This window comes from Anomaloglossus baeobatrachus, chromosome 2 (assembly GCF_048569485.1).
Source record: "Anomaloglossus baeobatrachus isolate aAnoBae1 chromosome 2, aAnoBae1.hap1, whole genome shotgun sequence".
Lineage (NCBI taxonomy): Eukaryota > Metazoa > Chordata > Amphibia > Anura > Aromobatidae > Anomaloglossus > Anomaloglossus baeobatrachus.
Genome location: NC_134354.1, coordinates 348,893,971 through 348,921,332, shown reverse-complemented (window position 1 = coordinate 348,921,332; position 27,362 = coordinate 348,893,971). Strand labels below are relative to the sequence as shown.

General features: G+C 48.1%; 1 protein-coding gene across 1 annotated transcript in view; it reads left to right on the top strand.

Annotated features, from left to right (window-relative positions):
• The first annotated feature begins 7,763 nt into the window (after positions 1 to 7,763).
• The window catches only part of MECR (mitochondrial trans-2-enoyl-CoA reductase), an 83,110-nt gene continuing 63,511 nt past the window's right edge, over positions 7,764 to 27,362 (top strand). Inside the window, exon 1 of the mRNA XM_075335996.1 lies at positions 7,764 to 7,932. Coding sequence (XP_075192111.1) covers positions 7,835 to 7,932 — 98 coding nt within the window. The 5' untranslated portion in view covers positions 7,764 to 7,834. The remainder of the gene's footprint in view (positions 7,933 to 27,362) is intronic.

The following is a 27,362-nucleotide window of genomic DNA, read 5'->3' as shown; positions in this document are numbered from 1 at the left end:
CCTCAGCTAACACACACCCCCCCACCCTGTGCAGCCTCAGCTAACACACACCCCCCCACCCTGTGCAGCCTCAGCTAACACACACCCCCCCACCCTGTGCAGCCTCAGCTAACACACACCCCCCCACCCTGTGCAGCCTCAGCTAACACACACCCCCCCACCCTGTGCAGCCTCAGCTAACACACACCCCCCCACCTTGTGCAGCCTCAGCTAACACACCCCCCCCCACCCTGTGCAGCCTCAGCTAACACACACCCCCCCACCCTGTGCAGCCTCAGCTAACACACACCCCCCCACCCTGTGCAGCCTCAGCTAACACACACCCCCCACCCTGTGCAGCCTCAGCTAACACACACCCCCCCACCTTGTGCAGCCTCAGCTAACACACCCCCCCCCACCCTGTGCAGCCTCAGCTAACACACACACCCCCACCCTGTGCAGCCTCAGCTAACACCCCCCCCCCCACCCTGTGCAGCCTCAGCTAACACACACCCCCCCACCCTGTGCAGCCTCAGCTAACACACACACCCCCACCCTGTGCAGCCTCAGCTAACACACACACACACACACACACACACTCTGTGCAGCCTCAGCCAGCAACAGAAACACACACACCACACACACGAAAACATTCTTCTCACCTGCTGTCAGCGGCATGCAGGCACGTGGACTCTGTGAATCCTCAGCTAACACACACACACACACACAGTGCAGCCTCAGCCAGCAACAGAACCACACACACACGAAAACATTCTTCTCACCTGCTGTCAGCGGCACGCAGGCACGTGGACCCGGTAATGATCACAGCTGCTGTCATCGCTGAACTTTCGGCCGGCGCGTGCAGAGCATTTCTCACTGCACAACAGCCACTGGCAAATCACAGGCAATCATCTGAGGTCATGCAGCAGATGCTTGCCTCTGATTGGCAGGCAGCTGTTATTGCGTTCTGCAGCGAGAACTTCACTGTGCGCGGCAAAGACAAAACTGTAGGCTGAAATAAATAACTGGCAGCTGCGGCCCCTGCACCGGTCGCCATCTTTACCAGGTCCACGGGCCTGCGGGCCGCAAGAAGCCACCTGAAGGGCCGCATGCGGCCCGCGGGCCGCGTGTTTGAGACCCCTGCCCTATGGGGTCTCCTGTGCAGTAATATTTTGTGAGGGACTTTATTTATTCACCTGATGTTTATATTAAAAATAATGAATTGCTATTGTATTAACTCTTGCTATCTAAACTATTTAATAATAAACATTTTCTAATTTTTTGCAATGAGGTCTTTTGACTGTTTCTTAACTGAGTCTTGTTGGGCTCTGACTACTTTAGGCCCCCTTTTTCTCTTTGTTCAGTGCATGTTTTCGTGGTAGTTGTGACCCTCACAAGTCCCCCAGATGAGTGTTCTCTGTGCATTTTTATTATAGTCCCACCAGGATAAGCCACAATCTGCGCCCTTGTCTCTTCCAGAAACAATTTTTATCATATGATAAATAGGAGTGATTTGAAGCAGCGTCACCAAGATCATCTCCTTCTAAAGGATCATTTTGCTGTTTATTGAAAGTTTAGACTTTTTTTAAGAAATTCTTACCTTAATTCTGCTTTCCTGTTACCTCTAGAGTCTCTGACAGTTCTAAAATGATTTCAGGGATTCTTTGTGTTTGTTTTTACACTTATCGGTAGAGGAGGAGCTTCACTACTTATTTCATGTAGGTGAAGTGCAGCACAGATTCATCTCAACTAAAAGTCTAGATTCTTTGATCGGAAATAGAACAGACAATTATAGGACATTTCATAACTTTCCCAAATTCTTATGAAAAAATATTCATCACATGCTGCATTGAACCGCTGTACCCAATTTATTATATATTTTAGGAGTCGGAGTTGGTCCACTTCCTATAGGGTCGATGAGTGCATAATGTAGGCAATTGATTGGCCCGTTTAGAAGGACCCTCAGTCACGGACTTAAGGGTGCTTTACACGCTGCGACATCACTAGCGATCTCGTTAGTGATGTGACACGCCAGATCGCAAATAAGATTTGCCGAGATCGCACATAGGTCAATTTTGTAGCGCCGGTCACATGTCCGATCTCGGCAAATCGTATGTGCGATCTGGCGTGTTACATCGCTAACGAGATCGCTAGCGATGTTGCAGCGTGTAAAGTACCCTTTTAGTGCCCACATAGAACCCACGTCCTGACATTTAGAGCACATTTCTAATCCTACCCTTGCCAAAAATTATGATATTTATTCACTTATATAGCACTTTACATACATCAGCAACAGTCCCAATTGGGGTTCACAATCTAAGTTCCCTATCAGTATGTCTTTGGCGTGTGGGAGGAAACCAGTGAACCTGGAGGAAACCTACACAAACACTGGGAGAACAAACTCCTTAAAGATGTTGTTCTTGGTGGGATTTGAACCCAGGACCCCAGTGCTGCAAGACTGCAGTGCTAACCACTGGGGTGCTTTACACGCTGCGACAACGCTAGCGCTGTAACACGCCAGATCGCATTTACGATTTGCCGATATCGCACATGTGACTGGCGCTACAAAAAAAATGACCTATGTGCAATCTCGGCAAATCTTATCTGCGATCTGGCGTGTCACATCGCTAACGAGATGGCTAGCGATGTCGCAGCGTGTAAAGCACCCTAAGGCTATGTGCGCACTAGAGCAAAATACCCGCGGATTTACCCGCGGATTTGCCGCGGAAATTTCTTGAGAAATGTCTGCAATCTTTGTGCAGACATTTCCCATGAAATTCTATGAGAAAAAAAAAAAGCTGTGCGCACTGGTGCGGATTTTTCTCAAGAAAGTTTCGGTGCGGAAATTTCTCGAGAAACTTTCTTGAGAAAATGAACATGTCCATTAAATCCGCAGGTATCCCGCGGATTTCTGCAGTACAGCCTGCAAAAATCCGCAGGGAACCACCCGCGGGAAAATCGCGGCAATTTCGCGGCAATTTCGCGGCAAATCCGCGGCAAATCCGCGGCAAATCCGCATGCGGTTTTGCCGCGGATTTTTTCCGGAGTTCAGCAAATCTTCACTCCCAGAAGTTTCTCGAGAAGATTTTCTCGAGAAACTTCACATCTCTAGTGCGCACATAGCCTTAAGTCAGTGTGCCACCCCAATGGAAGCTATCCCAGTCTTTGCAGTATATTGGAGCTAACACACATTTTGCTAATATCATCTAGGGACCGGAGAGGGATATTTTGGCGGTCCGTGATTGATAATTGTTGCAGCCAATCATGATCACACCATTTTAATAGTGATTACTGCGGGATAAATAGTATTGCAATACACCAACTCCCCACATGCTGACATCTACATGCTGTGGGGTCATGCTGAGAGCTGTAGTTTTGTACCAGATGAATAGGGTTTTTTAGACGGGTTTGCAAAGGGTCTGTTTTGAAAACTTCTTGGAAAACTGCTCAAACTACAGTTCCAGAGAATCTTCTCATTCATTTATATGTAAAAAAAACAATACTGTCCATATATTCAGGCCTTCAAGTGGATATAAAAAACCAAAGGTGCGGCCCAGTCCTCAGTTCTGTGCTTTCAGGATGCTTCACATGAGAAGGGCCAAGTCTGAATAATTACAAATAAACACTAGCCTTTTACTTGCCGCTAATTAGACTTCAAAGAACGTCCACAGAATCCCTTAAGTAAATGCCAACAAAAAGCATTTAGGACATGTGCGCACATTGCTTTCAATTCCGCAGCGTGTAAGTCACTGCCTGTGCGTCTCAGAATGCAGCCGAAAAAGCTGCGTTCTGAGACACATTCGGCAGAACGCAACGTGCGCACATTCCTGGAGAATACATGAATGCTTTCTGTGCCATAGACAAAGTGGGAAAAGCATCCAGAACGCACATTTTTCACAGTGCGGTCCCACTCGGCTCTGCAGCATCCCCATACACTTGCAGCAGAGCCGAGTGGGACCGCACTGTCAAAAAGAGCATGGCTGGCTGCGAGACAGTGCCGCGCGATCAGAATGAACTCGGATGAACTTCACCCGACTTCATTCTGATTGCGCGGCTCACCTGTGATCGCAAATCCCCTGACTGCAGTGAGCTGCGCGATCAGCTGTGTTTTCACTCAGGTTACTCGTGGCCACAGCTGCAGTCCTCCACCAGCGGTGGCCACGAGTAACCTCAGTGACAGCACAGCTCAGTTTAGTTGCTGCATAGAGCTCACAGGAGCGGTGTTCTACTGCTGCTCCTGTCAGCTTCTGATGTAGCAGAGCTGAAAGCATCGTGGAACCTTGCGTGGATTACGTCGGACCTGGAAGTGTTTTTGAGGGGTTAATAAATTGGTGAAAGAGGGGGTTTTTTTGTCTTTCATTACAAATACAGGATTTTTTGGATGTGTGTTTATTTTCTTTAACTTACAGGTTAATCATGGAAGGTATCTCGGGGAGACGCCTGCCATGATTAACCTAGGACTTGGTGGCAGCTATGGGCTGCTGGCATTAACTCCTTATTACCCCGTTTGCCACCGCTCCAGGGCAATTCGGGATAAGCTGGGTAGAGTCCCGGGACTATCGCATCTAATGGATGCGGCAATTCCGGGCGGCTGCTGGTTGATATTGTTAGGCTATGTGCGCACGTGTGCGCTCTGCACCGCACCTAAAAGGTGCGCTTCAGAGCGCAGCTGAAAAGCTCCGTTCTGAAGCGCATGGTGCCGGCAGAGAACGTGTGCTCTGCATGCTGTCTCACCCTATAGACAGCATGCAAACCGCACGGAAAAAGTGACATGTCACTTCTTAGAACGCAGCGATTCGGGCAGCAGCCGAATCACTGCGTTCTAATAGGCCACGTGCACACGGCTCCTGCACAATCTACACAGACTGTGCAGGGGACGCAGGACGCATGCAGTTACGCTGCGCTGCAGATCGCAGCGTAACTGCATGTAATATGCACACGTGCGCACATAGCCTTAGGCTGAGGGGCTCCCCATAACGGGGAGCTCCCCATCCTGAGAATACCAGCCTTCAGCCGTGTGGCTTTACCCTGGCTGGTATCCAAATTGGGGGGAAACCGCACGTCGTTTTTTTTAATTATTTATATTTTTTTTAACTGCTTGATATAGACACGCCCACCCGCAGCTGTGATTGGTTGCAGTGAGACAGCTGTCACTCAGCATGGGGTAGTGTTTGCCTGCAAACAATCATAGGCGCCGGTGGGCGGAGGAAGCAGGGAATACGTGATGGATTAATGAGCGGCCGGCATTTTCAAAAGAGAAGCCGCCACAGTGTGAACTCCGTGCAGCGACGCACCGGTGATTGTGGATCGGTGAGTATGAGACGGGGATTGGGAGAGACCGACATGGACAGAGAGATAGAGACCGACCGATGGACAGAGAGATAGAGACCGACCGACAGACCTGCGTTTATTATGTCAAAAACACATGAAGATCACTAGTAAAAAGCAAGTGAAACACATTCTTTCATGAAAAATATGCGTTTAGACATTTCTCATTGACTTCAATGTTAGTAAAACGCTGCCAAAATGGCAAAAACAATTTACATGTTGCTTCTTCAAACGTAGGGATTTTGACAAATTTTCCGCAACTAAAATGCAGCGTTTGTAAATGCATCGTGTGCGCACAAGACCTATTTTACACAGACTTTGCCTGGAAATCAAAACGCATGCAATTTTGCATTAAAACGCTGCTGAAACGCATAAAAAAAAGCAAAGTGCGCACATGGCCTTACAATATACTTCAAGACGCTCCAAAACATTCCTCAGGGAAAACATGGCATTCCTGAATAAGTTTTCGCTTGAAAACCTTTCACCTGCCAGGATAGTGTATGGTATAAGTCCTCATGCCCGTCTGTACGGCAGCTGTGTCCTGAGGGGGGCCGCACGGTGTGCCAGGCCGGCTGCCAGGCTGTAATGGGAGTCGTGCTGCCCTGGCTACCGCCAGCTGGTTCGCGCTGACTCAGCAGTGGGCGGTAGTGATGGGAAATCTAGTTCATTTTGGTGATTAGTTCACCATGAACTAGTTCACTGAAAAGATTAGTTCAAAAGATTAGCTCATTTAGTTCATTTAGTTCAGTATTTCTCTCCACCCTATCCTGTGAGGAGCTGATAGGAAATGCATCATGTGACCTGTGAACTAAATGAACTATATGAGCTGCTGAACTAAATGTTCTACTGAGAATGAATCAGGACAGTCTAGTTCAGTCTGATGCATCTCACTGAGCCCAGCAGCGCCCCCTGTGTAGAGTGTAGAGTACTGACCCATAATGAATGTGTATGAGGGAGCTGAGGAGCAGTTCAGCATTCACCATTTTCAGAACACAACATGAGACAGTGGTAAAGATTTTAGCAAGACTGATCTAGGCTACAGGAGGGTGATCCTCTACAGGAGGGTGATCCTCTACAGGAGGGTGATCCTCTACAGGAGGCTGATCCTCTACAGGAGGGTGATCCTCTACAGGAGGTTGATCCTCTACAGGAGGCTGATCCTCTACAGGAGGCTGATCCTCTACAGGAGGCTGGTCCTCTACAGGAGGGTGATCCTATCACACAGACGGGTGAGGGGCATGATCCACACACACAACTCTCTCTCCCATACACACATATGAGCTGTGTCTGTCTACTGTGCAATTTCAGTTTATTATTATTATTACTATTATATTTGTATTTGATGTGTGGTACAGTGTTTTACAACCTCCTTTTCCAGCATCAGGAGCTATAAGGCTGCTTTCACACATCCGGTTTGAGCAGTGCGGCTCAATCCGGCTGTGAAACCTATGCAACGGATGCGGTGAAAACACCGCATCCTTTGCATAAGTTTTTTACATGCGGCCGGTCCGGTTTTTGCCGGCTGCGGCACGCTACTGAGCATGCGCAGTGGCAAAAACCGCATGCGGCGGCCGGATGCGGTTTTTGCCGCATCGCGCCGCATCCGGCATCCATAGGGATGCATTGGGATGCGGCGCGGTGCGTTTTTTTTTTTTTTGCCGGAGCAAAAAACGTGCCAGGGAACGTTCTATCCGGCCGCCGCATCGGCTAAATCTGCCGCATGCGTCAAAAACCGGACAGAACGCAAGCCCATGCGGCACAATGCGGCACTAATTAAAGTCTATGCAGGAAAAACGCAACCGGCAGCAAAAAAAAACGGTTGCGGTTTTCCTGCAAAGTGCCAGAGTGTGCCGCATTGCAAAAGCCAGATGTGTGAAAGCAGCCTAAAGAGCCAGTGTGAGAGCAGGAGCCTCCTGGAGCTGTAGAGGATCACTGTCTCCTCACACTGCTGTTTAGTTCAAAAGATTAGTTCATTTAGTTCAGTATTTCTCTGGAGGAGGTGACAGGAAATGCATCATGTGACCTGTGAACTAAATGAACTATAGGAGCTGCTGAACTAAATGTTCTACTGAGAATGAATCAGAGCAGCCTAGTTCAGTCTGATGCATCTCACTGAGCCCAGAAACACACACAGAAACACACTCTCTCATACACACATATGAGCAGTGTCTTGTCTACTCTGCAATTTCAGTTTTTACTATTATATTTGTATTTGATGTGTGGTCTAGTGTTTTACTACCTCTTTTTCCAGCATCAGGGGCTATAAAGAGCCAGTGTGAGAGCAGGAGCCTCCTGGAGCTGTAGAGGATCACTCTCTGTCTCCTCCCACTTTCTGTTTAGTTCATAATGAACTAATCTCTGTCAGGATGGTGAACTAGATGAACTAGTTCACTCTGAGGAGTAGTTCATTTTGAACTACTCACTCACGAACTACCCATCACTAGTGGGCGGGGCCTGTAACCTGACGCGCTGTGCGGGGCGCGTGGCCGAAGCGTCACGTATCAGAACCTGACAGACGGGCGAGGACATGTGGCCGGTAGTGAGGCTGATACGGCGACAGCTCAGCACGGCTGCCCCCCGGGGCCTGGTGTATGAGAAGCACGGAGAACCCACACAGGTGCTACGGTAAGGCGCGGACTATGGAGCCGTACAGCATCATGGGAGGAAGGACACACGGGGAGACGTGACAAACCGGTGGCTGCTGGGAAGAAGGGGCGTGGCCACACTTACCTATAGCGCTAGCGCAGCAGCTTTTACGGATACGGATACGGACTGGTGTAGGGCAAGAGTAGAGTGCACTGCACACACATTGCAGCAGTGACTGAGGGCGCCGGGTGTCGTGCTGCTCCTTCTATTATACTGCCCTGTAGTGTTGTGCTGCTCCTTCTATTATACAGCCCTGTAGTGTTGTGCTGCTCCTTCTATTATACTGCCCTGTAGTGTTGTGCTGCTCCTTCTATTATACTGCCCTGTAGTGTTGTGCTGCTCCTTCTATTATACTGCCCTGTAGTGTTGGGCTGCTCCTTCTATTATACTGCCCTGTAGTGTTGTGCTGCTCCTTCTATTATACAGCCCTGTAGTGTTGTGCTGCTCCTTCTATTATACTGCCCTGTAGTGTTGTGCTGCTCCTTCTATTATACTGCCCTGTAGTGTTGGGCTGCTCCTTCTATTATACTGCCCTGTAGTGTTGTGCTGCTCCTTCTATTATACAGCCCTGTAGTGTTGTGCTGCTCCTTCTATTATACTGCCCTGTAGTGTTGTGCTGCTCCTTCTATTATACTGCCCTGTAGTGTTGTGCTTCTCCTTCTATTATACTGCCCTGTAGTGTCGTGCTGCTCCTTCTATTATACAGCCCTGTAGTGTTGTGCTGCTCCTTCTATTATACTGCCCTATAGTGTCGTGCTGCTCCTTCTATTATACAGCCCTGTAGTGTTGTGCTGCTCCTTCTATTATACTGCCCTGTAGCGTTGTGCTGCTCCTTCTATTATACTGCCCTGTAGTGTTGTGCTGCTCCTTCTATTATACTGCCCTGTAGTGTTGTGCTGCTCCTTCTATTATACAGCCCTGTAGCGTTGTGCTGCTCCTTCTATTATACTGCCCTGTAGCGTTGTGCTGCTCCTTCTATTATACTGCCCTGTAGTGTTGTGCTGCTCCTTCTATTATACAGCCCTGTAGCGTTGTGCTGCTCCTTCTATTATACTGCCCTGTAGCGTTGTGCTGCTCCTTCTATTATACTGCCCTGTAGCGTTGTGCTGCTCCTTCTATTATACTGCCCTGTAGTGTTGTGCTGCTCCTTCTATTATACTGCCCTGTATTGTTGTGCTGCTCCTTCTATTATACTGCCCTATAGTGTGGTGCTGCTCCTTCTATTATACTGCCCTGTAGTGTGCTGCTCCTTCTATTATACTGCCCTGTAGTGTGGTGCTGCTCCTTCTATTATACTGCCCTGTAGTGTGGTGCTGCTCCTTCTATTATACTGCCCTGTAGTGTGGTGCTGCTCCTTCTATTATACAGCCCTGTAGTGTTGTGCTGCTCCTTCTATTATACTGCCCTGTAGTGTTGTGCTGCTCCTTCTATTATACTGCCCTGTAGTGTTGTGCTGCTCCTTCTATTATACTGCCCTGTATTGTTGTGCTGCTCCTTCTATTATACTGCCCTATAGTGTGGTGCTGCTCCTTCTATTATACTGCCCTGTAGTGTGCTGCTCCTTCTATTATACTGCCCTGTAGTGTTGTGCTGCTCCTTCTATTATACTGCCCTGTAGTGTGCTGCTCCTATTATACTGCCCTGTAGCGTTGTGCTGCTCCTTCTATTATACTGCCCTGTAGCGTTGTGCTGCTCCTTCTATTATACAGCCCTGTAGTGTTGTGCTGCTCCTTCTATTATACTGCCCTATAGTGTCGTGCTGCTCCTTCTATTATACAGCCCTGTAGTGTTGTGCTGCTCCTTCTATTATACTGCCCTATAGTGTCGTGCTGCTCCTTCTATTATACTGCCCTGTAGCGTTGTGCTGCTCCTTCTATTATACTGCCCTGTAGCGTTGTGCTGCTCCTTCTATTATACTGCCCTGTAGTGTTGTGCTGCTCCTTCTATTATACTGCCCTGTAGCGTTGTGCTGCTCCTTCTATTATACTGCCCTGTAGTGTTGTGCTGCTCCTTCTATTATACAGCCCTGTAGCGTTGTGCTGCTCCTTCTATTATACTGCCCTGTAGCGTTGTGCTGCTCCTTCTATTATACTGCCCTGTAGTGTTGTGCTGCTCCTTCTATTATACTGCCCTGTAGCGTTGTGCTGCTCCTTCTATTATACAGCCCTGTAGTGTTGTGCTGCTCCTTCTATTATACTGCCCTGTAGTGTTGTGCTTCTCCTTCTATTATACTGCCCTGTAGTGTGCTGCTCCTTCTATTATACTGCCCTGTAGTGTGGTGCTGCTCCTTCTATTATACTGCCCTATAGTGTCGTACTGCTCCTTCTATTATACTGCCCTGTAGTGTTGTGCTGCTCCTTCTATTATACTGCCCTGTAGTGTTGTGCTGCTCCTTCTATTATACAGCCCTGTAGTGTTGTGCTGCTCCTTCTATTATACTGCCCTGTAGTGTTGTGCTGCTCCTTCTATTATACTGCCCTGTAGTGTTGTGCTGCTCCTTCTATTATACTGCCCTGTAGCGTTGTGCTGCTCCTTCTATTATACTGCCCTGTAGTGTTGTGCTGCTCCTTCTATTATACTGCCCTGTAGTGTTGTGCTGCTCCTTCTATTATACTGCCCTGTAGTGTTGGGCTGCTCCTTCTATTATACTGCCCTGTAGTGTTGTGCTGCTCCTTCTATTATACAGCCCTGTAGTGTTGTGCTGCTCCTTCTATTATACTGCCCTGTAGTGTTGTGCTGCTCCTTCTATTATACTGCCCTGTAGTGTTGTGCTTCTCCTTCTATTATACTGCCCTGTAGTGTCGTGCTGCTCCTTCTATTATACAGCCCTGTAGTGTTGTGCTGCTCCTTCTATTATACTGCCCTATAGTGTCGTGCTGCTCCTTCTATTATACAGCCCTGTAGTGTTGTGCTGCTCCTTCTATTATACTGCCCTGTAGCGTTGTGCTGCTCCTTCTATTATACTGCCCTGTAGTGTTGTGCTGCTCCTTCTATTATACTGCCCTGTAGTGTTGTGCTGCTCCTTCTATTATACAGCCCTGTAGCGTTGTGCTGCTCCTTCTATTATACTGCCCTGTAGCGTTGTGCTGCTCCTTCTATTATACTGCCCTGTAGTGTTGTGCTGCTCCTTCTATTATACAGCCCTGTAGCGTTGTGCTGCTCCTTCTATTATACTGCCCTGTAGCGTTGTGCTGCTCCTTCTATTATACTGCCCTGTAGCGTTGTGCTGCTCCTTCTATTATACTGCCCTGTAGTGTTGTGCTGCTCCTTCTATTATACTGCCCTGTATTGTTGTGCTGCTCCTTCTATTATACTGCCCTATAGTGTGGTGCTGCTCCTTCTATTATACTGCCCTGTAGTGTGCTGCTCCTTCTATTATACTGCCCTGTAGTGTGGTGCTGCTCCTTCTATTATACAGCCCTGTAGTGTGGTGCTGCTCCTTCTATTATACAGCCCTGTAGTGTTGTGCTGCTCCTTCTATTATACTGCCCTGTAGTGTTGTGCTGCTCCTTCTATTATACTGCCCTGTATTGTTGTGCTGCTCCTTCTATTATACTGCCCTATAGTGTGGTGCTGCTCCTTCTATTATACTGCCCTGTAGTGTGCTGCTCCTTCTATTATACTGCCCTGTAGTGTTGTGCTGCTCCTTCTATTATACTGCCCTGTAGTGTGCTGCTCCTATTATACTGCCCTGTAGCGTTGTGCTGCTCCTTCTATTATACTGCCCTGTAGCGTTGTGCTGCTCCTTCTATTATACAGCCCTGTAGTGTTGTGCTGCTCCTTCTATTATACTGCCCTATAGTGTCGTGCTGCTCCTTCTATTATACAGCCCTGTAGTGTTGTGCTGCTCCTTCTATTATACTGCCCTATAGTGTCGTGCTGCTCCTTCTATTATACTGCCCTGTAGCGTTGTGCTGCTCCTTCTATTATACTGCCCTGTAGCGTTGTGCTGCTCCTTCTATTATACTGCCCTGTAGTGTTGTGCTGCTCCTTCTATTATACTGCCCTGTAGCGTTGTGCTGCTCCTTCTATTATACTGCCCTGTAGTGTTGTGCTGCTCCTTCTATTATACAGCCCTGTAGCGTTGTGCTGCTCCTTCTATTATACTGCCCTGTAGCGTTGTGCTGCTCCTTCTATTATACTGCCCTGTAGTGTTGTGCTGCTCCTTCTATTATACTGCCCTGTAGCGTTGTGCTGCTCCTTCTATTATACAGCCCTGTAGTGTTGTGCTGCTCCTTCTATTATACTGCCCTGTAGTGTTGTGCTTCTCCTTCTATTATACTGCCCTGTAGTGTGCTGCTCCTTCTATTATACTGCCCTGTAGTGTGGTGCTGCTCCTTCTATTATACTGCCCTATAGTGTCGTACTGCTCCTTCTATTATACTGCCCTGTAGTGTTGTGCTGCTCCTTCTATTATACTGCCCTGTAGTGTTGTGCTGCTCCTTCTATTATACAGCCCTGTAGTGTTGTGCTGCTCCTTCTATTATACTGCCCTGTAGTGTTGTGCTGCTCCTTCTATTATACTGCCCTGTAGTGTTGTGCTGCTCCTTCTATTATACTGCCCTGTAGTGTTGTGCTGCTCCTTCTATTATACTGCCCTGTAGTGTTGTGCTGCTCCTTCTATTATACTGCCCTGTAGTGTTGTGCTGCTCCTTCTATTATACTGCCCTGTAGTGTTGTGCTGCTCCTTCTATTATACTGCCCTGTAGTGTTGTGCTGCTCCTATTATACTGCCCTGTAGTGTTGTGCTGCTCCTTCTATTATACAGCCCTGTAGCGTTGTGCTGCTCCTTCTATTATACTGCCCTGTAGCGTTGTGCTGCTCCTTCTATTATACTGCCCTGTAGTGTTGTGCTGCTCCTTCTATTATACTGCCCTGTAGCGTTGTGCTGCTCCTTCTATTATACTGCCCTGTAGCGTTGTGCTGCTCCTTCTATTATACTGCCCTATAGTGTCGTGCTGCTCCTTCTATTATACTGCCCTGTAGTGTTGTGCTGCTCCTTCTATTATACTGCCCTGTAGTGTTGTGCTGCTCCTTCTATTATACTGCCCTGTAGTGTTGTGCTGCTCCTTCTATTATACTGCCCTGTAGTGTTGTGCTGCTCCTTCTATTATACTGCCCTGTAGTGTTGTGCTGCTCCTTCTATTATACTGCCCTGTAGTGTTGTGCTGCTCCTTCTATTATACTGCCCTGTAGCGTTGTGCTGCTCCTTCTATTATACTGCCCTGTAGCGTTGTGCTGCTCCTTCTATTATACTGCCCTGTAGTGTTGTGCTGCTCCTTCTATTATACTGCCCTGTAGTGTTGTGCTGCTCCTTCTATTGTACTGCCCTGTAGTGTTGTGCTGCTCCTTCTATTATACTGCCCTGTAGTGTTGTGCTGCTCCTTCTATTATACTGCCCTGTAGTGTTGGGCTGCTCCTTCTATTATACTGCCCTGTAGTGTTGGGCTGCTCCTTCTATTATACAGCCCTGTAGCGTTGTGCTGCTCCTTCTATTATACTGCCCTGTAGCGTTGTGCTGCTCCTTCTATTATACTGCCCTGTAGCGTTGTGCTGCTCCTTCTATTATACTGCCCTGTAGTGTTGTGCTGCTCCTTCTATTATACTGCCCTGTAGCGTTGTGCTGCTCCTTCTATTATACTGCCCTGTAGTGTTGTGCTGCTCCTTCTATTATACAGCCCTGTAGCGTTGTGCTGCTCCTTCTATTATACTGCCCTGTAGCGTTGTGCTGCTCCTTCTATTATACTGCCCTGTAGTGTTGTGCTGCTCCTTCTATTATACTGCCCTGTATTGTTGTGCTGCTCCTTCTATTATACTGCCCTATAGTGTGGTGCTGCTCCTTCTATTATACTGCCCTGTAGTGTGCTGCTCCTTCTATTATACTGCCCTGTAGTGTGGTGCTGCTCCTTCTATTATACTGCCCTGTAGTGTGGTGCTGCTCCTTCTATTATACAGCCCTGTAGTGTTGTGCTGCTCCTTCTATTATACTGCCCTGTAGTGTTGTGCTGCTCCTTCTATTATACAGCCCTGTAGTGTTGTGCTGCTCCTTCTATTATACTGCCCTGTAGCGTTGTGCTGCTCCTTCTATTATACAGCCCTGTAGCGTTGTGCTGCTCCTTCTATTATACAGCCCTGTAGCGTTGTGCTGCTCCTTCTATTATACTGCCCTGTAGCGTTGTGCTGCTCCTTCTATTATACTGCCCTGTAGCGTTGTGCTGCTCCTTCTATTATACTGCCCTGTAGCGTTGTGCTGCTCCTTCTATTGTACTGCCCTGTAGCGTTGTGCTGCTCCTTCTATTGTACTGCCCTGTAGCGTTGTGCTGCTCCTTCTATTGTACTGCCCTGTAGCGTTGTGCTGCTCCTTCTATTGTACTGCCCTGTAGCGTTGTGCTGCTCCTTCTATTGTACTGCCCTGTAGCGTTGTGCTGCTCCTTCTATTGTACTGCCCTGTAGCGTTGTGCTGCTCCTTCTATTGTACTGCCCTGTAGCGTTGTGCTGCTCCTTCTATTGTACTGCCCTGTAGCGTTGTGCTGCTCCTTCTATTGTACTGCCCTGTAGTGTTGTGCTGCTCCTTCTATTATACTGCCCTGTAGTGTTGTGCTGCCAGTATCCTGTACAGTATTGTTGTACTGCACTTACCTTGTAGCGTTGTCCTGCCGGTGCCCTGTAGGGTTGTCCTGCCGGTGCCCTGTAGGGTTGTCCTGCCGGTGCCCTGTAGCGTTGTCCTGCCGGTGCCCTGTAGCGTTGTCCTGCCGGTGCCCTGTAGCGTTGTCCTGCCGGTGCCCTGTAGCATTGTCCTGCCGGTGCCCTGTAGCGTTGTCCTACCCTGTATCATTCTGACTTGTATTATACTGCCTGCTGGGCATGTTGTGGATGGCCACTAGGGGCAGTGTCATCTATAGTGTCAGTTTAGGTCGGAGCTAGTCATTGACTTCACACATGAAGACCACCCGGGGATAGACTGTTTAAGGTGTGTGCCCATGATTAGACTTCCTGGCGTTGTGGACGCAGCGCCATCCCTCCTGCGAAGACTCAAGTGCTCTCTGGAAGACCGCAGCTGCCCGTGCTTACAATCAGGGTTCAGGGCACTGTGGACATTCGCTCTGTTCTCCCTGCGCAGAAAAGTTGCATCTCCGCAGCATAAATTGGCATGCTGTGGCTCGAGAAGCCGTGCCACAGGTCAGTTTACGCTGCGGAGAAAAAAAGCACAGCGAGCATGGACTTTCTATAAATCCCTCCACTGTGCTTGTACTGTACAATGCAGCATCTTGGACCTAGTGAAAGCACTGCGACAAAAACACTACAAACCCTGATCGTATACACGTACCCTTAGAATCGTAGGTATTGCGCACAAAACGTCTAAACACACATCAATAACCCCTTAAGCATGCAGACCATTTTAGCAGTTGCCTACAGATTTTTTTTTTCTTTCCCTTTTCCTGGAGCCATATTTTATTTTTCTTTATCGTTCCGATGGGAGACCCAGACCATGGGTGTATAACTTCTGCCTCCGGAGGACACACAAAGTACTACACTCAAAAGTGTAGCTCCTCCCTCTGAGCTTATACACCCCCTGGAGAACCAGATCTAGCCAGTTTATCGCTTTGTGTTCAGGAGGCATACATCCACACATGCAGTTGTCGCGGGCGGGGAGGAGGGTGTCGGCACACTACGCTCACCCCCTTCTGATCGGGTCCGGCGGCCGCTGCTCAGTGGTGGCTCGAGCTGTAGGCCGGATCCCGGGGATTTCTCGAGCGACACTCCTCGCCCGTGAGTGAAAGGGGGGGTTGTGGTTGGGTGTGGGGATTGTTATAGTTCGTGACGCCACCCACGGTTGTGGTGATTTCACCACCGCTGCTCTGTACGGGGCTCCCGGGGATGGTGATGCGGAGCAGCCAGGTGTTGTGTTGCCCCTCCGTGGGTAGGGGTGGTGATCCCGGGGCCCGGTGATGGAGAAGTAGGTGCGGGGCCCGATGGGCGCAGGGACGCGGGGGCAGCGCTGTGCCTTGCGGCACTGTGGTACTCACTCAGCCTGAGACGTGACACAGTTTGTACGGTAAACCAAACGGCTGGTAGGACGGTCCCACAGACGGCTGCACCTGCACTCCCGGTAGGTGATGGTGATGTCCCTCTTCCTTGCACCTATGGTTGACTTGTGGTAGCGGTGGATTCCCTCCGGTTACCCGCTCCCCGACTGCAATCTGGGCCGGAGGAGCTCTACACTTTGCCCGTAGGCGCTGGCCCTGAGAAACTGGTGCGGTGGCGGTGTCTCTCTGCTTCAGGTTGGGCTGTTGCCTTCAATCGGGACTTGGTTGTTGGGGGATCTGCGTCCCCGTCACTGACGGATTCGGCAAATTTGGCGACTTCTAGCCTTGCCGGGGTCCGAGAGGCCCCTGCCCTGGTGCTGACTGTCCTTCGGAACACTGCTCCGGACCACCGGGCACACAGCCAACGGGGTCCTTCCAGGAACTTCCAAACGGTCCCCCTCCAGACAGTCACCGCCGTCGCTGACCTTGCTGATCTGGCCCTACACAAAGCTGGACCCTTCAGGCTGTCTTTCTCTTCTGTCACTTCACTTGCTTTCCTCCTTTACCACTTTCACTTTCACTGTCTTAACTCCTCTACTTAGCTCAACTTCACTCTTGCCCTGCCTGGGCTCGACTCTCTCCTTTCTCTTGCCCTCCCTGGGCTCAACTGCCTGGTTACTTCCTGCCTCCAGAGTTGTGAGCTCCTTGGTGGGCGGAGCCAACCGCCTGGCCCACCCCCTGGTGTGCATCATCAGACTCCTGGAGGAAGGCAACAAGGATTTTTGGTTAGCTGTGATGTGCCTACCTGGAGTGTGGGGTGTGGTGGTGTTGTGACCCGTGTCCCCTGGCTTGCCCAGGGCGACACACATTCTCATCTGATTTCATTTTTGGAAAGAGTTTGAAGAAAAGCGGGTCCAAGCCTGGACCCCCGGCATGTCCCTTCTCTCACCCCACTGTGTCGGCGGTGCTGTTAAGGTTGATTCCAAGGCTGGAGCCTTACATGCCGTGCTCCTTCACCATCCCTCCTGGGCTCTGGCTTGAAGTGGGAGCCAGCACGGTCTCCATGCTTGGCAGGAGACCGGTCTCCATCCGCAGCCCTTCAGGATCCTGCTGGACCGGAGCACTTATCCCCAGGGACTTGGAACCCTGCGTCTCAGTAAGCTAAGTACCTGAGACGTTTATATATTGGGGGTCCCTGCACTTTATTGTTGGGGGAGAGTGTGCTGAGTGTATTTTGTGACATTTCCGGCGAGTTCTCTGGACAAAGAGTGTGTTCTTTAACCACTCCAGTTTTCAGGCCGCTGTGACCAAGCCCTGGGCCTGCCCTGACAAACGCTTCCCAAAGCGTGGTTCTGATGACCGTTTTCCCTTTCCACCTGAGGTGGTCAAGGAGTGGGCTCATTCACCAAAGGTAGACCCCACCGGTGTCTAGACTCTCAGCCCGGACCGTTGTGTCAGTGGCTGATGGCACCTCTCTTAAGGATTCCACTGACCACCAGGTTGACCTTCTGGCCAAATCTGTATATGAGGCGGCAGGGGCCTCGTTCTCCCCGACTTTTGCAGCAGTGTGGGCTCTCAAAGCCATCTCTGCTTCTCTGGAGGAGATGCATTCCCTCACTAAGGAATCTATGCCTGAGATGGTTACCTTAACTGCTCAGGCTTCAGCTTTCTCATCCTATGCCATGTCTGCCATGCTGGAGGCTTCTCACTGCACTGCGGTGGCTTCGGCTAATTCCCTCGCTATCCGCAGGATATTGTGGCTTAGAGAGTGGAAGGCAGATGCTTCTTCAAAGAAGTACCTTGCTGGACTCCCCTTTGCTGGGTCCCGGCTGTTCGGTGAACAGCTGGATGAAATTATTAAGGAAGCTACTGGCGGGAAGAGTACTTCCATGCCACAAACCAAAACCAGGAAACCTGTCCAGGGTAGGAATCAGTCGAGGTTTCGTTCCTTTCGTTCCGCTAACTGGTCGTCCTCTAAGCCCTCGGCCTCGTCCGCTAACTCAGCTAAGGACCAAAAATCCAACTGGCGCACAAAATCGCGTCCACAGAAGACCGCAGGAGCGGCTGCCACTAAGGCAGCCTCCTCTTGACTATCTGTCTGCGCCAGCAACATCCTTAGTCGGTGGCAGGCTCTCCCACTTTGGCGACGCGTGGTTTCAACACGTCTCCGATCAGTGGGTGCGGGATATCATCTCCCACGGCTACAGGATAGAATTCTCTTCCAGCCCGCCAAACAGATTTTTTTCTGTCAACTCCCCCCTGCTCCAAGGCCGCCGCCTTCTCTCAGGCCGTGGCATCCTTGCAGGCCAACGGAGTAATTGTACCGGTTCCCGCCCGGGAACGGTTCAGAGGTTTCTACTCAAATCTCTTCCTAGTCCCCAAAAAGGACGGGTCCTTCCGGCCCATCCTGGATCTCAAGCTTCTCAACAAGCATGTTCAGGTGCGGCATTTTCGCATGGAGTCTCTGCGGTCAGTCATTGCCTCAATGACCCAAGAGGATTTCCTGGCATCCATCGACATCAGAGATGCCTATCTGCATGTGCCCATTGCAGTTTCTCACCAGCGTTAGCTGCGTTTTGCAGTCGGAGAGGAACATTTCCAATTCGTGGCTCTCCCCTTCGGGTTAGCCACGGCCCCTCGGGTATTCACCAAGGTCATGGCAGCAGTGGTCACGGTTCTGCACCTCCAGGGGTTGGCAGGGATTCCCTACCTGGACGACCTTCTAGTCAAGGCTTCATCCAGCGCAGACTGTCAGCGGAGTGTCTCGCTCACTCTCGCCACTCTAGCCCAATTCGGGTGGCTTGTCAATCTGCCAAAATCCACTCTGACTCCGACCCAGAGGCTCACGTACTTAAGGATGCAGTTCGAGACTCTGCCGGCTCTTGTGAAGTTGCCCTTAATCAAACAACAGTCCCTCCAACTGGCGGTGCGCTCTCTGCTGAGGCCCAGCCATTATTCAATCAGGCACCTGATGCAGGTGCTGGGTCAGATGGTGGCGTCAATGGAGGCTGTTCCCTTTGCCCAGTTCCATCTGCGTCCTCTGCAGCTGGACATTCTCCGCTGTTGGGACAAGCAGCCTTCCTCCTTGCACAGGTTAGTGGCTCTGTCGCCACAGACCAGGAGATCTCTTCAGTGGTGGCTTCGGCCCCTCTGTCTCGGGGGTGCTCCTTCCTGGTCCCGTCCTGGGTGATTCTCACCACGGATGCCAGTCTATCCGGCTGGGGAGCGGTATGTCTCCACCACCGAGCGCAGGGCACCTGGACTCCATCCGAGTCAGCCCTCTCGATCAATGTGCTGGAAACCAGAGCCGTGCTTCTGGCTCTCCTAGCTTTTCACCACTTATTAGCGGGCAAGCACATCCGAGTCCAGTCAGACAACGCGACAGCGGTTGCCTACATCAATCATCAAGGCGGGACACGCAGCCGCCTGGCAATGTTGTAGGTACAACGCATCCTTCAATGGGCGGAGGACTCCAAGTCCACGATATCCGCAGTCCACATCCCAGGCGTGGAAAACTGGGAGGCAGATTATCTCAGCCGTCAAACCGTGGACGGCAGCGAGTGGTCCCTGCACCCGGCAGTGTTTCAGTCAATCTGCCGCAAGTGGGGCACTCCGGACGTGGACCTAATGGCATCCCGTCACAACAACAAGGTTCCGGTTTACGTGGCTTGCTCCCACGATCCTCAGGCATTCGCCGCGGACGCTCTGGTTCAAGACTGGTCCCAGTTTCGTCTGTCCTACGTGTTTCCCCCTCTAGCGCTCTTGCCCAGAGTTCTGCGCAAGATCAGACTGGAGGGCCGTCGAGTCATTCTCATTGCTCCGGACTGGCCCAGGCGAGGTTGGTACCCAGACCTGCTCCATCTGTCCGTAGAGGTGCCGTGGCATCTTCCGGACTGTCCAGACCTTCTCTCACAAGGTCCGTTTTTCCGCCAGAATTCTGCGGCTCTCAGATTGACGGCGTGGCTCTTGAGTCCTGGATCTTGACGGCTTCTGGTATCCCCCCTGAGGTCACCTCCACTATGACTCGGGCCCGTAAGTCTTCCTCTGCCAAGATCTATCACAGGACTTGGAAAATTTTCCTGTCCTGGTGTCGCTCTTCCGGCCATTTTCCTTGGCCATTTTCCTTGCCGACCCTTCTGTCCTTTCTACAGTCCGGTCTGCAGCTGGGACTGTCCCTCAACTCTCTCAAGGGACAAGTCTCAGCTCTGTCAGTGCTGTTCCAGCGGCGTCTCGCCCGGCTGGCTCAAGTCCGCACCTTCATGCAGGGCGCGTCTCACATCATTCCGCCTTACCGGCGGCCCTTGGATCCCTGGGACCTCAATTTGGTTCTCACGGTTTTGCAGAAACCCACCTTTGAGCCTCTTAGGGAGGTTTCTTTGTTTCGTCTTTCACAGAAAGTGGTCTTTCTAGTGGCCATAACTTCCCTCAGGAGAGTCTCTGATTTGGCTGCGCTCTCTTCGGAGTCACCTTTTTTGGTTTTTCATCAAGACAAGGTGGTTCTCCGTCCGACTCCGGACTTTCTTCCTCAGGTGGTCTCTCCTTTCCACCTTAACCAGGACATTACCCTACCTTCCTTTTTGTCCGGCTCCTGTTCATCGCTTTGAAAAAGCGTTGCATACTTTGGATCTGGTGCGTGCTCTCCGGATCTATGTGTCTCGCACCGCTGCTCTTAGGCGGTGCACCTCTCTTTTTGTGCTAACCACAGGTCGGTGCAAGGGCCTCTCTGCTTCTAAGCCGACCTTAGCCAGTTGGATTAGGTTGACCATTTCGGACGCCTACCAGTGTTCTCAGGTGCCTCCCCCGCCGGGGATCAAGGCACACTCAACCAGAGCTGTTGGTGCCTCTTGGGCTTTCAGGCACCAGGCTACGGCTCAACAAGTCTGTCAGGCTGCCACTTGGACTAGCCTGCATACCATTTCGAAGCACTACCAAGTGCATGCTCATGCTTCGGCAGATGCGAGCTTGGGCAGACGCATCCTTCAGGCGGCTGTCGCCCACTTGTGAAGTTAGGTTCTGCCTACTTCTTAGTTTTTCTGTTTTATTTCCCACCCATGGACTGCTTTGAGACGTCCCATGGTCTGGGTCTCCCATAGGAACGATAAAGAAAAAGAGAATTTTGTTTACTTACCGTAAATTCTTTTTCTTATAGTTCCGTATTGGGAGACCCAGCACCCTCCCTGTTGCCTGTTGGCACTTTCTTGTTCCGCGTGTTATCACCGGCTGTTGTTGTTGACAGAGTCTCCGGTTGTTCCGATTCTTTCTCTGTTTTTACTTGTGGGTGGCTATTCTCCTTCAGCTTTTGCACTAAACTGGCTAGATCTGGTTCTCCAGGGGGTGTATAAGCTCAGAGGGAGGAGCTACACTTTTGAGTGTAGTACTTTGTGTGTCCTCCGGAGGCAGAAGCTAGACACCCATGGTCTGGGTCTCCCAATACGGAACTATAAGAAAAAGAATTTACGGTATGTAAACAAAATTCTCTTTTTTTATTGTTTTTTCGGGGTGGGGGGGGGCTCATTTGTGAGCCGAGTGTGAACAGTTGGTAGAAAAAGAAAATACAAAAACCGTGCTCTACCATTATTTTTAGTGTTAATTGTGCAGTAAAATGACCCAGTAATGTCATTTCTCCAAGTCAGTTTGATTATAGCGATATAAAAAACAATGTGGTTTGTCGCTATTTTCCAATACCCATACATTTCTTTACTTTCTTTTTTTGTCAGTTATTGGATCTGAGTGAGGATTTGTTTTTCATCGCATAGAACACTTTGATCGCTTTTTTGGGGGGAGGGAAGGTGGGGCGACTAAGGCAATAATCCTGGTTTGAATTTATTTCCTCTTTACTACAGTGACCATAAGGGTTAATTAATCTGGGAATTTAAAGAGAAAATACCAGCTCACCCTTTCAAAATCAGTCCAGATAAAAGGAAACCCCAGAGAACAACACTGCCTGGCGTCTGTAGATACACGTTTAAAGAGAAAAAGTGTCCAAATCCAATAAAAATACAATTGTCTTTATTAATATTCCTTTTAAAGCTATATAAACATTGTGAGAAATGAGGCGGCAAACGGGGAGACCTGCATGAAGCCTGCAAGTTGTCTTACCGTATTTAGCGTTCACAATGCGTAGGTTTCCTAGAAGTCTCCCCCATTTGTCTAATTTTTCGCAATATGTATAATTTTAAAAGGATTATTAATCAAGATACAATTTTTTTTATTGGATTTGGAAGCTGGACACTCTCTTCTAATGTTAATTCTTTTTTTACATTTACAGACATCAATACTGAAAAAAAACGTTTACAATTCTTTCAATTTTAAGTCCTAAACCTACAAAAATGGTGGCTAACCAATGGACATGGGGATACATACCAAAAAGTATATATTTTATAGACTATAACATGGTCCTTATATAACCTAATCATAAAACCTACAACAGATGTGACCACACATTTAAAAATGTGAAATTTCATTGTGTATCTGATAAAAGCATGCACTGCAACAACAGACAAACGTCCTATTGATCACACACTCTCTCATGCTGGTCATTGGAAGTTCAACATGGCTCCTCATGGCAAAAAATCCTCTGAGGATCTGACCAAAAAAATTCTTGTTCTACATAAAGATGGCCAAGGCTATAAGAAGATTGTCAACACTCTGAAACTGAGCTGCAGCACAGTGGCCAAGACCATACAGTGGTTTAGCACGACAGGTTCCACCCACAATGGTCCTCCACAGAAATTGAGTGAACGTGCTCAGCATCATCTCCAGGGGTTGTATTTTAAAAATGGATGTATGAGTGCTGCAAGCATTGCTGCAGAGGTTAAAGGGGTGGGGGATCAGCCTGTCAGTGCTCAGACCATACACCACACACTGCATCAAATTGGTCTGCATCCAAACGGAAGCAAAAGAACAATGTCGTTGTTTCTGCACTGCTGGGCAATGAAGAGATCGCCAAAACCGCTGAATATAGCTGAAAGGTGGTTTATTTTAACGCGTTTCAAAGTGATCCTAACTTCTTCAGAATGTCACCAGATTCCTGAAGAAGTAAGGGTCAGGGCTGTGTAGTCAGTAAGCTAAACCTCCAACTCCTCAATTTCCCTGACTACAACTTAGACTCCCTCATACATGGCTCATGTTTAAGTGATACATTTACTGTAATAAAATGGTAACTTCAGGCTTTTAATCATTGTTTATACAATAATCAAACGGTTGAACTCTTCTAGTTTGAGAGTAAGTGAAAAAAATTGCTGAAATATGCTCAGTCTGTTTGCTATGGGAGTGGAATCTTTTTTTCCTGCGGCAACGCTTTTCCTGCTCCATGTCGTCCAAATGCTTTTTCATATTAAACGTCCCATCTGATGAGGCTGTAGATAGGGCAGCAGTAGCTTTTGATGACACAAGTCCACTTGGTCGTCCTGAAGCCACTCATCCTAACTGCTACCTCAGTCAGAGCTTCTTTTCCTTTAGTATTCAAATTGTCTCTCCAGGAAAGGAGACAAACTCTAGCGCAGCGCCACCTATTGGAAGCAGCGATCCTAAAAGTCAAATCTGGATTTTTAACAATCCTTTGCATATGACTTAGGATATATATGCCAGATCAGAATCCCAATTTGCAGACACTGTGTTTCGGGGTGCTTGCCCCTCGTCAGTGCAAAGTATGGGGTGTCTGATCTGGCTCATGAGAAGCTTTGTGGGCTGTTGATCATCCAGCAATATACAATGACTTAGGCCACATAAACAGCTGCCACAAGAGTTTTATTTTCTATTAGCAGTGTCTTTCTCCATTTCATTGAAGCAGTAATACCATCTGCGATTAAACCTCTTTTTTTGGGAAAGGCAAAACAGCAAGTTATTCCAATTCTTCATGAAAATGCCAGGATTTAAATCCTCAGCTTGTAAGTTTTTTAGTCACTGTAAATGGGTGATGAAGCAGTTTCTTCAATTCAGCCACCTGTGTCCATTGACCTTCATTTATTGTTATTTGAGGGTTGGTCATGTCTACAAAAAAGGGCTTTTAATCAATCATTAAATAAGTGCTGCCCCACCAAGTGGCTTGATGGACAGAGATATATATATATATATATATATATATATATCAGTTCAAAAGTTTAGTGTCGCCCAGACAATTTTGTCTCTTCCATGAAAAATCATACTTTTATGTATCAAATGAGTTGCATAATGAATAGAAAATATAGCCCAGACATTGACTAGGTTAGAAATAATGATTTTTACTTGAAATAATAATTATCTCCTTTAAAACTTTGCTTTCGTCACAGAATGCTCCTGTGCAGCAATTCCAGCTTTGCAGACCTTTGGCATTCTACCTCTTAATTTTCTAAGGTAATCTGGAGATATTTCACCCCATGCTTCCAGAAGCCCCTCCCACAAGTTGGATTGGCTTGATGGGCACTTTTAGCGTACCATACGGTCAAGCTGCTTCCACAACAGCTCAATAGGGTTGAGATCTGGTGACTTGAGCTGGCCACTCCATTCCAGATAGAATACCAGCTGCCTGCTTTTTCCCTAAATAATTCATGCATAATTTGGAGGTGTGATTTGGGTCAATGTCCTGTTGTAGGATGAAATTGGCTCCAATCAAGCGCTGTCCACAGGGTATGACATGGCGTTGCAAAATGGAGTGATGGCCTTCTTTATTCAAAATCCCTTTTACATTGTACAAATATCCCACTTTACCAGCACCAAAGCAACCCCAGACCATCACATTACTTCCACCATGTTTGCCAGATGGCGTCAGGCACTCTTCCAGCATCTTTTCAGTTGTTCTGTGTCTCAGAAATGTTCTTTGTGATCCAAACACCTCAAACTTCGATTTGTCACTTTTTACTAATCTTCCTCTTTCCAATGTCTCTGTTCTTTTTCCTATATTAATCTTTTCCTTTTATTCGCCAGTCTCAGACATGACTTTTTCTTTTCCACTTTGCCCTGAAGGCCAGCATCCCGGATTCGCCTCTTCACTGTAGACGTTGACACTAGCGTTTTGCAGGTACTATTTAACACTAGAACTACTGAGGTAGTCATTTTGACTACTTTGCACTATGTATTTCTATATAGGTGTCACGAGTCCAGTAGTTCTAGTGTTAAGAAGCTGCCAGTTGACGACCTGTGAGGCGTTTTCTTAAACTAGAGACTCTAATGTACTTGTCTTGTTGCTCAGTTGTGCAGCGCGGCCTCCCACTTCTCTTTCTACTCTGGTTAGAGCCTGTTTGTGCTCTCCTCTGAAAAATAGGTGTCACGAGTCCAGTAGTTCTAGTGTTAAGAAGCTGCCAGTTGACGACCTGTGAGGCGTTTTCTTAAACTAGAGACTCTAATGTACTTGTCTTGTTGCTCAGTTGTGCAGCGCGGCCTCCCACTTCTCTTTCTACTCTGGTTAGAGCCTGTTTGTGCTCTCCTCTGAAGGGAGTAGTACACACAGTTGTAGGAAATCTTCAGTTTCTTGGCAATTTCTCGCATGGAATATCCTTCATTTCTAAGAACAACAATACTGTCAAGTTTCACATGAAAGTTCTCTTTTTTTTTTTTCTGGCCATTTTGTGAGTTTAATGGAGCCAACAAATGTAATGCTTCACATTTTCAGCTGTGCTAACATACTTGCACCAGGGTTTTCAAGGGATTTCTAAACATCCATTAGCCTTCTAACACAGCAAGCACAATGTACCATTAAAACACTGGCGTGGTGGTTGTTGGAAATGGGCCTCTATACACCTATGTAGATATTATAGTATAATATATTGCTTTAAGATGTACGTACATTAATCCCTAGTCTCTTGTTGTTCTGAGATGAGTACAGGCGTTCCTTCCTTCCCAGTGTGTTTTTACCCTTATCTGTAAAGCCGAAGCTTCACTACTTATGCACATAAAATGCAGAAGAGATTCATCTCAACTAAAAGCCTAGATACTTCGATCAGGAATAGAACAGACATTTATTGGACATTTCATAACTTTTTTATGAAAAAAATATGCAGCACATTGAACCACTGTACCCAATTTATTATATATTTTAGCGATCGGAGTCTGTCTATTTTATACTAACTTTACCAAAATGGACTCTGACTCGACATCCCTGGGGAGGATCACTTTGAATTAAACCACCTTTGAACTAAATTCAGCAGTTTGGCTATCTCTTCATTCTCCAGCAGTGCCAGAGACAGCCACATTATTCTGTTGGTTCAGTTTGGAGCTTTCTAAGCCTTGATGCTTGTTGCTTCTGCAGGAGCTGTTTTTAAGCTCCATTCAAGGTTGTGTTAGGGTGGTTGTTCACCTTATACAGTTAGGTCCAGAAATATTTGGACAGTGACACAAGTTTTGTTATTTTAGCTGTTTACAAAAACATGTTCAGAAATACAATTATATATATAATATGGGCTGAAAGTGCACACTCCCAGCTGCAATATGAGAGTTTTCACATCCAAATCAGGGAAAAGAGTTTAGGAATCATAGCTCTGTAATGCATAGCCTCCTCTTTTTCAAGGGACCAAAAGTAATTGGACAAGGGACTCTAAGGGCTGCAATTAACTCTGAAGGCGTCTCCCTCGTTAACCTGTAATCAATGAAGTAGTTAAAAGGTCTGGGGTTGATTACAGGTGTGTGGTTTTGCATTTGGAAGCTGTTGCTGTGACCAGACAACATGCGGTCTAAGGAACTCTCAACTGAGGTGAAGCAGAACATCCTGAGGCTGAAAAAAAGAAAAAATCCATCAGAGAGATAGCAGACATGCTTGGAGTAGCAAAATCAACAGTCGGGTACATTCTGAGAAAAAAGGAATTGACTGGTGAGCTTGGGAACTCAAAAAGACCTGGGCGTCCACGGATGACAACAGTGGTGGATGATCGCCGCATACTTTCTTTGGTGAAGAAGAACCCGTTCACAACATCAACTGAAGTCCAGAACACTCTCAGTGAAGTAGGTGTATCTGTCTCTAAGTCAACAGTAAAGAGAAGACTCCATGAAAGTAAATACAAAGGGTTCACATCTAGATGCAAACCATTCATCAATTCCAAAAATAGACAGGCCAGAGTTAAATTTGCTGAAAAACACCTCATGAAGCCAGCTCAGTTCTGGAAAAGTATTCTATGGACAGATGAGACAAAGATCAACCTGTACCAGAATGATGGGAAGAAAAAAGTTTGGAGAAGAAAGGGAACGGCACATGATCCAAGGCACACCACATCCTCTGTAAAACATGGTGGAGGCAACGTGATGGCATGGGCATGCATGGCTTTCAATGGCACTGGGTCACTTGTGTTTATTGATGACATAACAGCAGACAAGAGTAGCCGGATGAATTCTGAAGTGTACAGGGATATACTTTCAGCCCAGATTAAGCCAAATGCCGCAAAATTGATCGGACTGCGCTTCATAGTACAGATG